General features: G+C 34.9%; 1 protein-coding gene and 1 long non-coding RNA gene across 35 annotated transcripts in view; one reads left to right on the top strand and one right to left on the bottom strand.

The window, feature by feature from the left end:
- Positions 1–12,195, top strand: part of Trol (terribly reduced optic lobes) — a 145,364-nt gene that overhangs the window by 107,734 nt on the left and 25,435 nt on the right. For 19 of the 33 annotated variants that reach the window (XR_014439435.1, XR_014439437.1, XR_014439440.1 and 16 more), the window contains 9 exons: positions 903–1,061; positions 2,462–2,611; positions 3,381–3,491; positions 4,861–4,983; positions 7,930–8,037; positions 8,332–8,478; positions 10,770–10,880; positions 11,096–11,236; positions 11,504–11,779. Coding sequence is in view for 3 of the 33 variants with exons in the window: in XM_083102742.1 (XP_082958868.1) it covers positions 903–1,061; positions 2,462–2,611; positions 3,381–3,491; positions 4,861–4,983; positions 7,930–8,037; positions 8,332–8,478; positions 10,770–10,880; positions 11,096–11,236; positions 11,504–11,779 (1,326 nt within the window). In the remaining 30 variants the exon portion in view is untranslated. The remainder of the gene's footprint in view (positions 1–902; positions 1,062–2,461; positions 2,612–3,380; positions 3,492–4,860; positions 4,984–7,929; positions 8,038–8,331; positions 8,479–10,769; positions 10,881–11,095; positions 11,237–11,503; positions 11,780–12,195) is intronic. The other 14 variants (XR_014439448.1, XR_014439449.1, XR_014439463.1 and 11 more) reach the window with 8 other exon arrangements.
- On the bottom strand, positions 4,010–6,184 carry LOC145973416 (uncharacterized). 2 transcript variants are annotated; one of them, XR_014439466.1, is made up of 4 exons: positions 6,149–6,184; positions 5,743–5,864; positions 4,644–5,028; positions 4,010–4,230 (listed from the first exon to the last, which is right to left on the bottom strand). It is a non-coding gene; the product is annotated as an uncharacterized LOC145973416 (long non-coding RNA). The 2 variants fall into 2 exon arrangements; XR_014439465.1 differs by having other exon boundaries at positions 4,632–5,028.

Raw genomic sequence — 12,195 nt, forward strand, 5'->3', positions numbered from 1 at the left:
TAACTTTTTCCTTTAATTAATTTACGATAATATAATTATTATTATTACAATATAATTTAATCATTACAATATATTAAGCATAATAGTTAAATATATTTTAACCGTGCAATATAATATATTTGTGAATGATTTGTTACTTCGAGCGGCTCTTTGTATCATATTTCATTATGAAAACGCGTAAATATTATTTTCATACGCATCAAATATGCATGGAAACAATAATTCTTTCCGCGACGTTTGACTCTAAATACCAGAATCGGCTGACAAACGACCTCATAATGGCGTATTATTATACACATTTATGGGGAGCTAATAATCGTGTATCCTCCCACAAAAGTGTAGTCGATCCCCATGCGGAGGAAAGCTATACTTATCGTCACGACACATTTTCCGCGTCGCGTGCACGCGACATCGTAATCCGCATTAACCGATACAGCAAACTATTTTTCACGAGCATTTTATCCAGCTCAATATAGAAGACGACTCATGCTTTATAAACATGAGCCGAAAATATCATTTCCAATGCTTCCAATGCTGCCTCAACCCATACCAATCGTAATTACCAACTGATATTCTCGTTGTCCCCAGAAGTAGCTTTTCGCTTTCGTGATGTGATAATACCAGCAAAAGCTATTAATTAAAAAAATGTCTCGAAATAAAAATCCGCACGTCATTTTCGTGCCGGAAGCGTTTTGCTCTGAAAAGTTTAAAAGTAGCTTTCAGCTTTTATATACTATATATATGTATGTGTGTATGTATGTATATTATATATATATATATATATATATATATATATATATATACACATACATACATATATATATATATGCACCAGAGTCACTATATGTGTAAAAATGTCTGTGTTCTTTGCGCATATGTTCGCTGAACAAAACAAAATACAGAGCGGGAATGCACGCCTAACCAGTTCAAATGCGCCACCGGGAACAAGTGCATCGAGGATGTCTACAGGTGCGATGGCCATCCGGATTGTCCAGATCGCAGCGACGAGGACTGCGCTCCATCCGCTAACGACACTACACACACCACTACGCCTACCACCAGTACGCTCCTTTTTCAGTGTGTCCGTCGCTTCATTCATACGTTCACGCAACATTCTCGTCTAGACTGTTCCGCTAATGCAGAATACGGCTGAATCAACTGCTTTGACGCGTTTAATCTCTATATTTTCATAAATGATCGAACTTCTTCGGTCATTGATTCTTTTGTATCGTATACTAATCACAGTTAAAATCGCTCCGAGTCGTATCTATATTTTTAAAAATGAATCACTAATAATTTTCTATTCGTAATTTTATTAAACACGTGACATTTCTTTTAAATGCAATTTATGTTTCAGCTACTTGTATATTTCTATAGAAAAGATTTAAAGAAATACTATCGTGCCGGTATTATAAAAAAATTTTTTTCCCTTTGTTCAATGTCCATAACGTGGTTTGGTTTCGGCCAAATCCTCTTAAAAAACTCTTATTTACGTGGGGACAAGTGGATCTACCTGCTCGCGCGGATACATACTAGACGATGGTTGCATTTCATTGTACATTTCTCACGATCAATCGTTTTCCGACCGTGGTCGAGAAAGCGATTCTCCGTCTTGTCGCTTCTCCAAAGAGAACCAACGGACATTGTAATATTTGTCACCGTATCGGGCTAGAGAAATTTATACGCGTATGAAACGCGGGCACTAAACTTTATCGAGACAACTTATTGAAGATGGAAAAGTATCTCTTCTTTTTTTATTCGGCGAACCGAGTTCTCGACGACGGCTCCACTTTTATCGTACCACCCCGAGTGCGAAGGGATCGGGAGACACACCGGAAACGCATTACCCCGCGAATCCTCGTGTACGGAAGATTCACGGCGGTCGTCGATGGTATGTTCTCGCCCGTTTGCGCCGCAAATCATCGCGACTATAAGGCAACCTACGATATATATATATATATATACATATACTTATATGTCGCTGTATATATAATATATATATATATATACATTGATATATAAGTAGCTGCATTGCGCATGAACTTGTACGCTCAGATGCAATGATAGTGTTTAATGAGAATGTCTTTAATCGTGCCTCCGAGTTTTTCTCCTTGCGAACTCTTTATTAATCTTAAAGACGATTATTGATTTTTTTTTTCATCTATTAATTGCCAAAAAGATAATAAGGAAGTAAGGATGGAAAATTTTGAGAATCCGATGAGGATATTTTCTTTACTTGGCATTTTTTTGCAACACTTTGCCACATTTGTGCGATTTTGCTTGCAAGTTTGGTGTCCTCTTCATTCTTAGTTCTTGTTGCATTCTCAGCTGCATTACAGTTGCATTTATATGAAGGAAAATGAGCGCCTTATATCTTGTCTTTATACCCTTAAACTTCATCTCTGGATGATGCTCCCTTCCTCCTGTCATTTCCCTTGAATGTGCTTGTATATGCGCTCAGACTCGTTCGGTGCACGCTGGACACCGAAATCCAGGAGGGAGTGCGATCCAAGGACGGAAATGCGTTGCGATGATGGCGGTTGCGTTCTCCTACGGCGTAAATGCGACAATATCTTTGATTGCCTCGATGGCAGCGACGAGCGGGGCTGTGGTAAGGGCTTTATCTCCCACATCTTTCTTTTCCTTTCTTCACATACTTATACATTCTAACGATGACAAACGTTTTCTTTCTCCATATACTTATAATAACGATGATAAATGTTTTTTCCTCTATCGCTCTCTATCTCTGATCTGATAAATCTATACATTATCATTTCCCTATTACATATATATCAAATTGTTTTAAATATATGGCAATTTTGTTAATAATATTATTTTATTGATAAATAAATTTAAACAAGTTGAATACATACCATTGTTTTCTTATCAAAGACATAATCTTTAAAAATAATCTTCTATTTCACTAATTTATTCGTTATTTTAGAATTATTAAACTAATTGTGTGAAAACTTGAAACAAATTTTACTGTTTTCTACATAATATTATCGAAGTTTCTTGCTAAAAAATATAACAAGATCTTCATACATATTTACATATTGAGAACGTTCGTCATCGACAATTCAATTTAAAAATTTATTATCCATATTATAATATTTTCCCGAATATTCAATGGTGCCATTATGTTAAAATTAATTAATAAGTTTTTAAATTTTACACATCAAAGATTTATATACTTCATATAATTTTTTTTTAATTTTTTATTGTACTTAAACTTATTTTGTCTATTGAACTTTTGATCAATCTTAGTAAGAAATATGTCAAAGTGATAAGTGATTATAATGATACCATTGATAAGTCCTCACTATTTCCTGATCCCTAACGCTTTCTGCGGGAGCTTTCGACGTGTCTATGTCGTAAAGGGCTATGTACACCTGCCGAATGGAAGTGCGCCAGCGGTGAATGCTTGCCAGAAAATCAGAGATGCGATGGGATAACGCAGTGCAGCGACGGATCCGATGAGGATCGATGTGGTAATTATATGATAGCTTTTGCCCGCAATTATCATAAAAAATGGCCTTCTTCGGCGCTTGGCTCCAACTCTAGTTATATTCAATTTCACCCAATGAAAATTTTATAGATTTCTTAAACAGAAACATTACACGAGCCTTATTTATGCATAATTAAATTCTCGAATCTGACGGTGTATCTCGATTAGAATAATTATTTATATTATCGGATGTAATTAATGTATTATTTATGCAGCATGTCTAGAAATTTCACTTACTTAAAGTCATTATCTAATTTGTATTATCATTTTGTATTGCCAAAGTATTATTATCTAAGTATATTCTTTTATTAATTTTAATTAATTCAATGAATTTATGAATTACTAATTATTTCATTTTTCTATTTTTGTATAAATTAATTATTTATTCATATAATATCAATAACAATCAATAATAACAATACATCATTACTTTTATATTCTAATTTCTATATTTGATCTTCTTTATAAACCAAATATGTATTTTAATATGATTAAGCATTGTAAAAATTCTTAAATCCTGAAAGGAGACTATTTAATATTGTCTATATCAGTCTGTCCAATTGATGTCGCATTTCTTGCGAATAAAAAAAAATTACACTTGCATGTAATGCATGATCAGCGCCATATCGCATGTAGCATTTTGTCTGTGTTATAAGTTGCACACGTATCTTGCATCTTTGAAAATATGATTGATAGAGAAATTTTCGCGCATGATCAAACTCCTGTAAATAGATCACGATAACATTAATTAAGCGATGCAAGAAGAATGAATGTTACGATGGATTTATAAGAATTCTACTGTATACTTTTGTTTTAAAAAATTATTAAATCAGAATGATTAGTGTTTAGTAGAGTGCAATAGTATATTTTTAACAAGAACGATAAGCAGTATTTAAAAAAAAATTCGTACTTATATCATCCACACGAGCATTCATTGTTACATTTATGTATTTAATATTTAAATAATTATATAAATTTTAGTATCTATTACTTATTATTTGCTTTATTTGAAAATTGATTATTGCATGAAACTTTTAAAAAGTAATCAATTAAAGAAAATTTGGCAAAGTTATATTTAAATTTATATACAAAACATTTTCCAAGAAAAGAATGACAGGCTTACATCTTCACATACTATACATTCTTCATATACTATGGCGATTATTCCAGTGTTAATGAAAAATTATTATCATGCATGGTGCGGCACGAACACTTTCTTTTACACATTATTTCATTATCTTGAACGAATTATCTTGCGAGACAACGTGGTAAGGCCATTTTTTCCTCTCTCCCTTCCTCTTATGGGTAGCATGCACGACAATACTCGACATGGAACTTGGTAATTATTGTAGTAACCGAATGTCCGGCTGGATGGTTTCGATGCAACGATGGATTGTGCCTCGACAATAAGAGACGTTGCGATGGTCGATCGCATTGCTTGGACGGCTCCGACGAAATCAATTGCCCTCGTAATGGTTATAATTTGGCTTTATTTTACGTGTGCCGAGGATGATATAGACCTAAGCCGAACACTCTTATATTAGAATGAAATCGACTTCACAGTAGTTCCGATCAGGTGCTGCTTTATATCTACTTTCATAGACACCATCTGAATAGTATAGCGATATCTTTTCAATAGTATTGCATTGAGCAAGAAAAAATTAGAGCAAGTTATTGATATTTTAGAATTATAATTTCTTTTACATCCTCTGTTCAATTCCTTCGGAAACTTAGATTTTTTTTTATAACTTAGGTCTGTGTCTTTCTTAGCGTATTATTTATTAGCAATAAAAAATGAAATCGCACGAAGAAAGTTTATCGTTAATATGTTTCATGGATTTTGATAATGATTGCACGCACAATCTTGTAATTATAATTAAAATTAGGTATTTATTAATTAATAAAAAGAATAAGATAATTTTTCTCCGTGCGCCATTTATTTTATTTTTAATCTTTAACGTAACACTACTTTCTTCCCCTTATTATCTCTCGAATTATTCTCTATTAGCATTTTCATCGTGGGTTACTATACTTCCTACAATATATGGCATTCTTGTTATGAGCATATGATACTTATTCTTAGCGACTTAACAGTAAATGAATGTAACTATTTGCTAATTTATTTGCTCATGAATCTTGCGTTACTTTATCGTACATTATGAAAGAGTTATATGTTTGCATTTTCCGAAACTTGAATTAAATATAAGACTAAGTGCTACGACTACTACAATTACCTTTTTATTTATCTCTCTCTTGTCTCTGAAATTTGATTTTATTTTTATCTTACAACTTTACTTTCAATTTTCTTCATCGATACTTCATTAACTTTCTTTCATCAAGATTGGCTTCTCTGCCCCTGTGTACATTATTACAAGATAAAATTACAAAATAAAGAATATAAAATCTGTAGAGAGGAGTTTATATACTTCATCTTTTGCATCGTTTTGCCTTGCACATTTTCGCAAAATGGCAAGATACAGCGAAAAATGCAGCGTATAAAGCTCGCTCAAGATCTGATCATGCACTCGGTCGATTTTTCAAATAAGATCGCGTTCACGAGCGACTTCTCTGAATGATCTATGCGAGATGTCGATCGTGAAGGGCGTTTATAAATGTGTGCTCGTTATACGCAAAACTAACCGTTCTTGGTGGGTGACAATGACGAGGCCACCTCTCGAATGACTTCTTGCGCATTCTCGTCGGTGTTCAAGTCGCCAATTAAGAGACTGTGTAACTAATATGGACGCATATACACGTACACAGAAGCTGTTAATTTCATTTCGCCGTATACCAGGCACGTTTTAGCCGGACATTGACTGACTCGAACACCGACGTGTCGTGACACCACTTATTGTAGTCGGATAACGACTTCGTGAAAGATGAATGAATTGAAATCAATCGAAGGGAGACTTCGTTCCTGCGAAACACTCAATAGCCAATCGTCAAACTTAAAAATTGCTTTTGAAATATTTTGATTTCTAATCTTCTCTGACGTGTACTAACTTAGATATATCTTCTTTCACATGTGTGATAAACAATTTCTCTGTCTATTTTTTAGCATCGTATACGTATCTTTTCACATTTTAGCGTTCAGACACAATAAAATATAACAATAAGACAGGATATGATAAATTAATAATTAAGAAATAATTAATTCAATTTTATCATTTCTTACATTTTTTATTTTTAACTTTATATACTATATTTTTATATTTTATTGTGTCTCTTGACTCTTATAGCTGTTTGTGCCTTGATCTTGAATATTGATTACTCAATAATCATATTGCGCATATGATACATATCTTGATTATGCGGTCGAATTTCTTGACATGCATTTTGCATCGATTATGGATGGGATCGAATTAATTCTATCTATTCTTCACTTCTCTCTGTCTTTTTACTTGTCTATCTGTATGCCTATTTATTACCTATTATCCCTCTATTTTCAGCACAGGTTGCCTAATCATTGAATTGTGCATCTACTCGTATATATACATATCTATAATTGTGTATATATGTATATATACGTTTCTCTCTCTAATGCCCTTTTACCTCCGGTTATTTACGTCTCTGCAATTTTCCACGCCGCGCGTTGACGCGTGCATAAACCGCGCTCTGTTGTTACATACAACGCGTAGCTCGCGACTGACGTAACGCGAACTTTTGTAAATGTCACGTTTCGCACGATGGTCCTCTCCGCGTTTGAGAAACTAAGTTTAACCTGTTTAATAAAAAAAAAGAGAGCAATGCTCGCGTATACGCGAACGGTAGTTAAAACAAAACTAATTTAATAAAAGAAGCGACATTTATACGACAGTTTCTCAGATTATAATCCAGTGTGATGTGTGTAGCCTTGAAAAGAAAGAAAATTATAAATTAAAACGTGAAGGCACGCACGACTCTGAGAAATTTTCTCTTTTTCTCTCGGTGTAGTCTATTTATTCAATTAAGGTGAGTGCGTGCAGCACGCGGCATCGCGCGCTTCGTCTCCATGTTTCTCGAGGTGTACGGTATACGGCAATGTGCACAATACTTATTTGACATGCCGCATCGGCGCACTTTTATCTCCCTCCGCTCATCGCAGGAAGAAGCACCTCTCGCGGGACTCCTTATCGATCGATAATTATCGAAGTCACTTGGTCAGTCTCGCGCGTCTAATTTCTTCGTGCTAGGGTGACGGATCGCGCGTAACACATCGATTGCCGTTCACAATTTTTTTCCGGCTGACTCATACGAGGGTATTCTTTATGACCTCGCTCGACGACCTGACTAGAAACGCCAAGAATGTTCGTCACTTATAGAGAACAATTGTTATTAGACAAACGTGCACATTGCCGCTTTATATCGTTTGAACGTATACAAGGGATCATTTGTGTCTCTTCCATTATTTGCAATTCAACGAAGTTGATTGATTTTTACAGAATGCCCCGACGGTCAACTACCCTGTGACAACGGCGTTTGTATCAATAAGAACTTCTTCTGCGACCACAATATCGACTGCCATGATGCTAGTGATGAAGAAAATTGCCGTAAGAATATCTTTAGATAAATACATTTTCTCTATATTGCTTTAATTAATTTACTTGCGATATTTGATTATCCATTCAAACAATATTACGCAAGAAATCCTATATTCTCTTTCTGTCATGCAGAATATTTCCCAATTTCTATAAAATACAAATGCATTCTACAACTCGAACAATTAAATAAGATTTCTCATTTTTAACGGATATTTATAGAACTCTTTTCATTCATTTTGCGAATTTTTATTCGAGAAATAAATAAAAATAATTTTGATAAAACGACGTGTTGTGTTCTTATAGCGGAAAGAGAAGAGACAGGTGATTCTGGCCAAGAATGTTATCCCGACAGCTTTAGTTGCAACGATGGCAGCTGCATACCTCGTTCAGCGGTATGTGACGGCCGCGCGGATTGTCCACAAGATGAGGATGAGATCAACTGCCGTCAAAGTAAGTCAGTCTTTGAAATCACTCGGAATTGCCACATCCCTGCGCTATCTTTTTTCATTTAAAAAACCTGTGTTAATTTAGGCTGAAAGTGATATTAAAGTATTCAGAGGATGGATAAAAGGAATACACTCACTCTTGTTAGTTAATTCAGGTTTATCGATATGACTTAGTCCTCAAGACATATTCATAGTCAAGACTCAAGACGACGTACGTACGGTTCGAGAACGCAACCTTATTTCTCAACTTGCCCTTACGTCACTACCACGTTTATAGTGTTGAATGAATTTTCTTGGACGAAGTTTGAAATTTAAGCTCTCCTCGACTATACTTTATGCAACGGACAAGTTATTCTTACATCACTAAGCTTCGCGCGTAAGCATAGCCACTAGACTTGCTTTCCAAATCGTCAGTATAAATAAACCATATTTCTAAAACGGATTTGATACTTCGTCCATGGTTAAAGGAGATATACAAGACAGCTTCGAGCTTTGTATGTCAAGATTCTCTTTATATTCAAACTCGTTTTAAGTCCTGATTATGCGTACGTCGTCTCCACAGCCTTTTTCAAGATTATCGAGCTCGGCGTATATCGTTGCAATCGCGCGGGAATCATCGATGACATGTTCGCGTGAACACGGCAGCTCAGATTGAGTTACTTCTAGGTGTAGATGCCTCGGATAGAGCCTCCTCGGGGGGGCATCCGGAGACGGGGGTGATAGCCGGTGCGAATCCGGATAACGAGACTTACAGCCCAGACACAAATGCAAATGCTGATGTGCCGCCGACAAATTTGAGCACGCCGAGGAGTTGTGCTCCGGATGATTTTGTTTGCGCCGACGGCACTTGCATCCCCGAAACTCACCACTGCGACCATTTCTACGATTGCCGCGACTTTACCGACGAACAATACTGCTTCGGTTAGATTATTTGTAGATTTTGAAAATCTGGTGATAGATTCTGCTTCAAAGTCTCATACGATTTTCCATCTCAATGTTTCATTGATGAATTTTGTCGTTATGGAAAAAAATTATGTTTGTCGTTAGGAAAAAAATTATTATGTTTGTACAATACGTCGATATCTCGAAATTTGAATAATTATTCGCGCGTGCATTTATGAATTTTTATTAATTATTATTGTCTAAATAATGTGAAAATATTTTACGTGGATAATTTTTTATTTTAAGATTATTGAGATGTTATTTATTATATTTTTCAGCATTTTTTATCACATTATTGTATCAAAGAGTTCAATCTTTAACGAGCATATCCAAAGTTTTATATATCGATTAAACATTGAATAGTCTTCCATGGTATTTCTCTGTGATATTCTTTTTAGGAATTTTCTCATCTTTTCGAGTATATTAAAGTTTGCTCCTTTATTCGCGAGATATTCTGAATATATTCTGAAATTCCTTTGAAAGCACCAGATTTTCTTGAATCTATATTCTTTTCTGCTAAATCTGTGTTAGCAGCTGAATAGAAGATGTGTAGGTTGTTGGAGTAGAGATTTGATTATATTTATAAAATTTACAATCAAACATCGCAGTCTTATATCCGGCGCATCCTTATAAACAATAGTGCATCTCTGCCTGGCGTAAAATTTAGATCGTTTCTTTTTCTCGTAGGTAGAGAGTTTGATATAAATCCTATTATGGCATGCATAGTATGAGGAAAGTACATTTTCATCTGTAGAACCTTGCAAGAAAGTTTATATTATCTTGGATGGAAAGTTACTTTGGGAAATTAATATTTAACAATGTCATTTTATTAATAGCGTCTATAAGAATGCAGTGGATTAAAGAATCATAAATGTCTTTCCTCTTGACTTCACGTTATATTGAATGACGAATTATATATAAATGTTTGTAGATTGATAATCAGGACACACAGTAAACGAGGATACATTATAGAAAGGCGGAAACGCATGAAGTTGTTTTTTTAATTTATGAATCTATACTGTGTGGATTGATTTTTAATTTATTATCTAGATTTTAGACCAGAGTTGTTTAATATTTTAGACAAATGTGCTCTAGAAATAAATACATTTAATTAAACATCTCTGTTCTAGATTCTACAGTTAACAATCTTTTCTAGGTAATCATTATCTCCATCGTATTTATTATATTTCGACGTTAGATATCATTGTTTAGATTGTAATGACGGACATATGATGGCTCCATGGCTGACATTTTACATGTATTTGTGTCTCATCTATATCGTTTTCTTTTTTTTTCACGGATAAACGGCTTGTGGTTGTTTCGTCGATGTACAATATAAGCCTCTTATTTTAGGATGCTCACGGGATCAGTTCCAGTGTGCTAACGGAGATTGCATCCCCGCCAATCAGAGATGCAACGGATACATCGAGTGTGCTGATGGTTCCGACGAGCCGGAAGAATGCGGTGAGGATGTAATCTATAACATGTAATTAATCAATGTAATGAGAAAATAAGCAATCCTGCGCTAAACTGGACGTAGATCTGTATAATGTTCAACGTAACTTTGAAATAATTTATAAATGTGGAGTTCGAGACGCGCGCACGGTAGAGCTCGATATTCCATATTCAATTCTCTACTTGTCTTATATCTTTATTTTTTATTTATTTATATCTTATAGAGCAATCACCAGAAAAACCAGAGCCAGGTCAATGCGTAGCGGGTCAATTTATGTGTATTTCGGACAGAAGATGCGTTCCACAGTCTTCCATTTGTAACGGAATTCCAGAATGCAGAGATGGATCCGACGAGCATAACTGCGGTAAGTTAATGATACACTAAATTTATCGATCTGCTAAATTAAATAGATGCAGCATACAAACGTTATATCGCGTAACAAACAGTAGATAATATCGATAGATCCGCGAATATTATTGCGGATTCTCGCGCGTGAATTTATATTCAAAAATTAATTACCGATCAAATTGGAGCGATTCTTTCCGAATCTATCCGCAACTACAATCATCGTGTTCTATGTAACCTTGCGAAGACGCAGAATAATGATACATATTTAACGACAAAACTAAAGATCGTGGAGCGGTGTGCTCGTATGAGGAATGGCAGTGCAAGAGCGGTGATTGTATACCTCGACATCAACATTGCGATCGTCGAATTGATTGTCCGTACGACGATAGCGACGAGTTGGGCTGTCACTATAGGGCGATGCAAAGAAATCACAGTATATGCCGCACGTATGAATGGACGTGCAATGATGGTCATTGCATTCCGCTGCATCAGCGGTGCGACAAAAGGCTCGACTGTCCTAGAGATATGTCCGATGAAATGGACTGCAGTTATGATAATTGTGAGTTAGCTTTCCCCGGTAGTTAGTTTTCCAATGCGAAAACCCACCTTCGCAAAAGGGGATTATATGGTCGACTGACATAACACGCCATCGGCTAATCAATAATATCTTGTAAATATTTGTGACACTGTAATATCTGTAACATAATATTGTAATGTGTTATATATAAATACTATACTAAAAGCTATCATCGTATTTGCAGTAAAGAAAATACGAACAAATAAATCTGTTATGTGTCACTTAAATTACAATTAAATTGTAGTTTCACTTTTATCCGATAACAAACCTTTTTAATCCGATAATAACAAGTATTCATTTTATGATAAAAGTAATAAAAGATAAATACTAAAAACATTATTTTTGTTAGTTTTAAGGCTTTTATAACAATATCCAGTATTTTGTAATATATATATATA

Source organism: Camponotus vicinus, unplaced genomic scaffold, assembly GCF_025532165.1.
Source record: "Camponotus vicinus isolate PSW18456_S1 unplaced genomic scaffold, iyCamVici1.0 SCAF_6, whole genome shotgun sequence".
NCBI lineage: Eukaryota > Metazoa > Arthropoda > Insecta > Hymenoptera > Formicidae > Camponotus > Camponotus vicinus.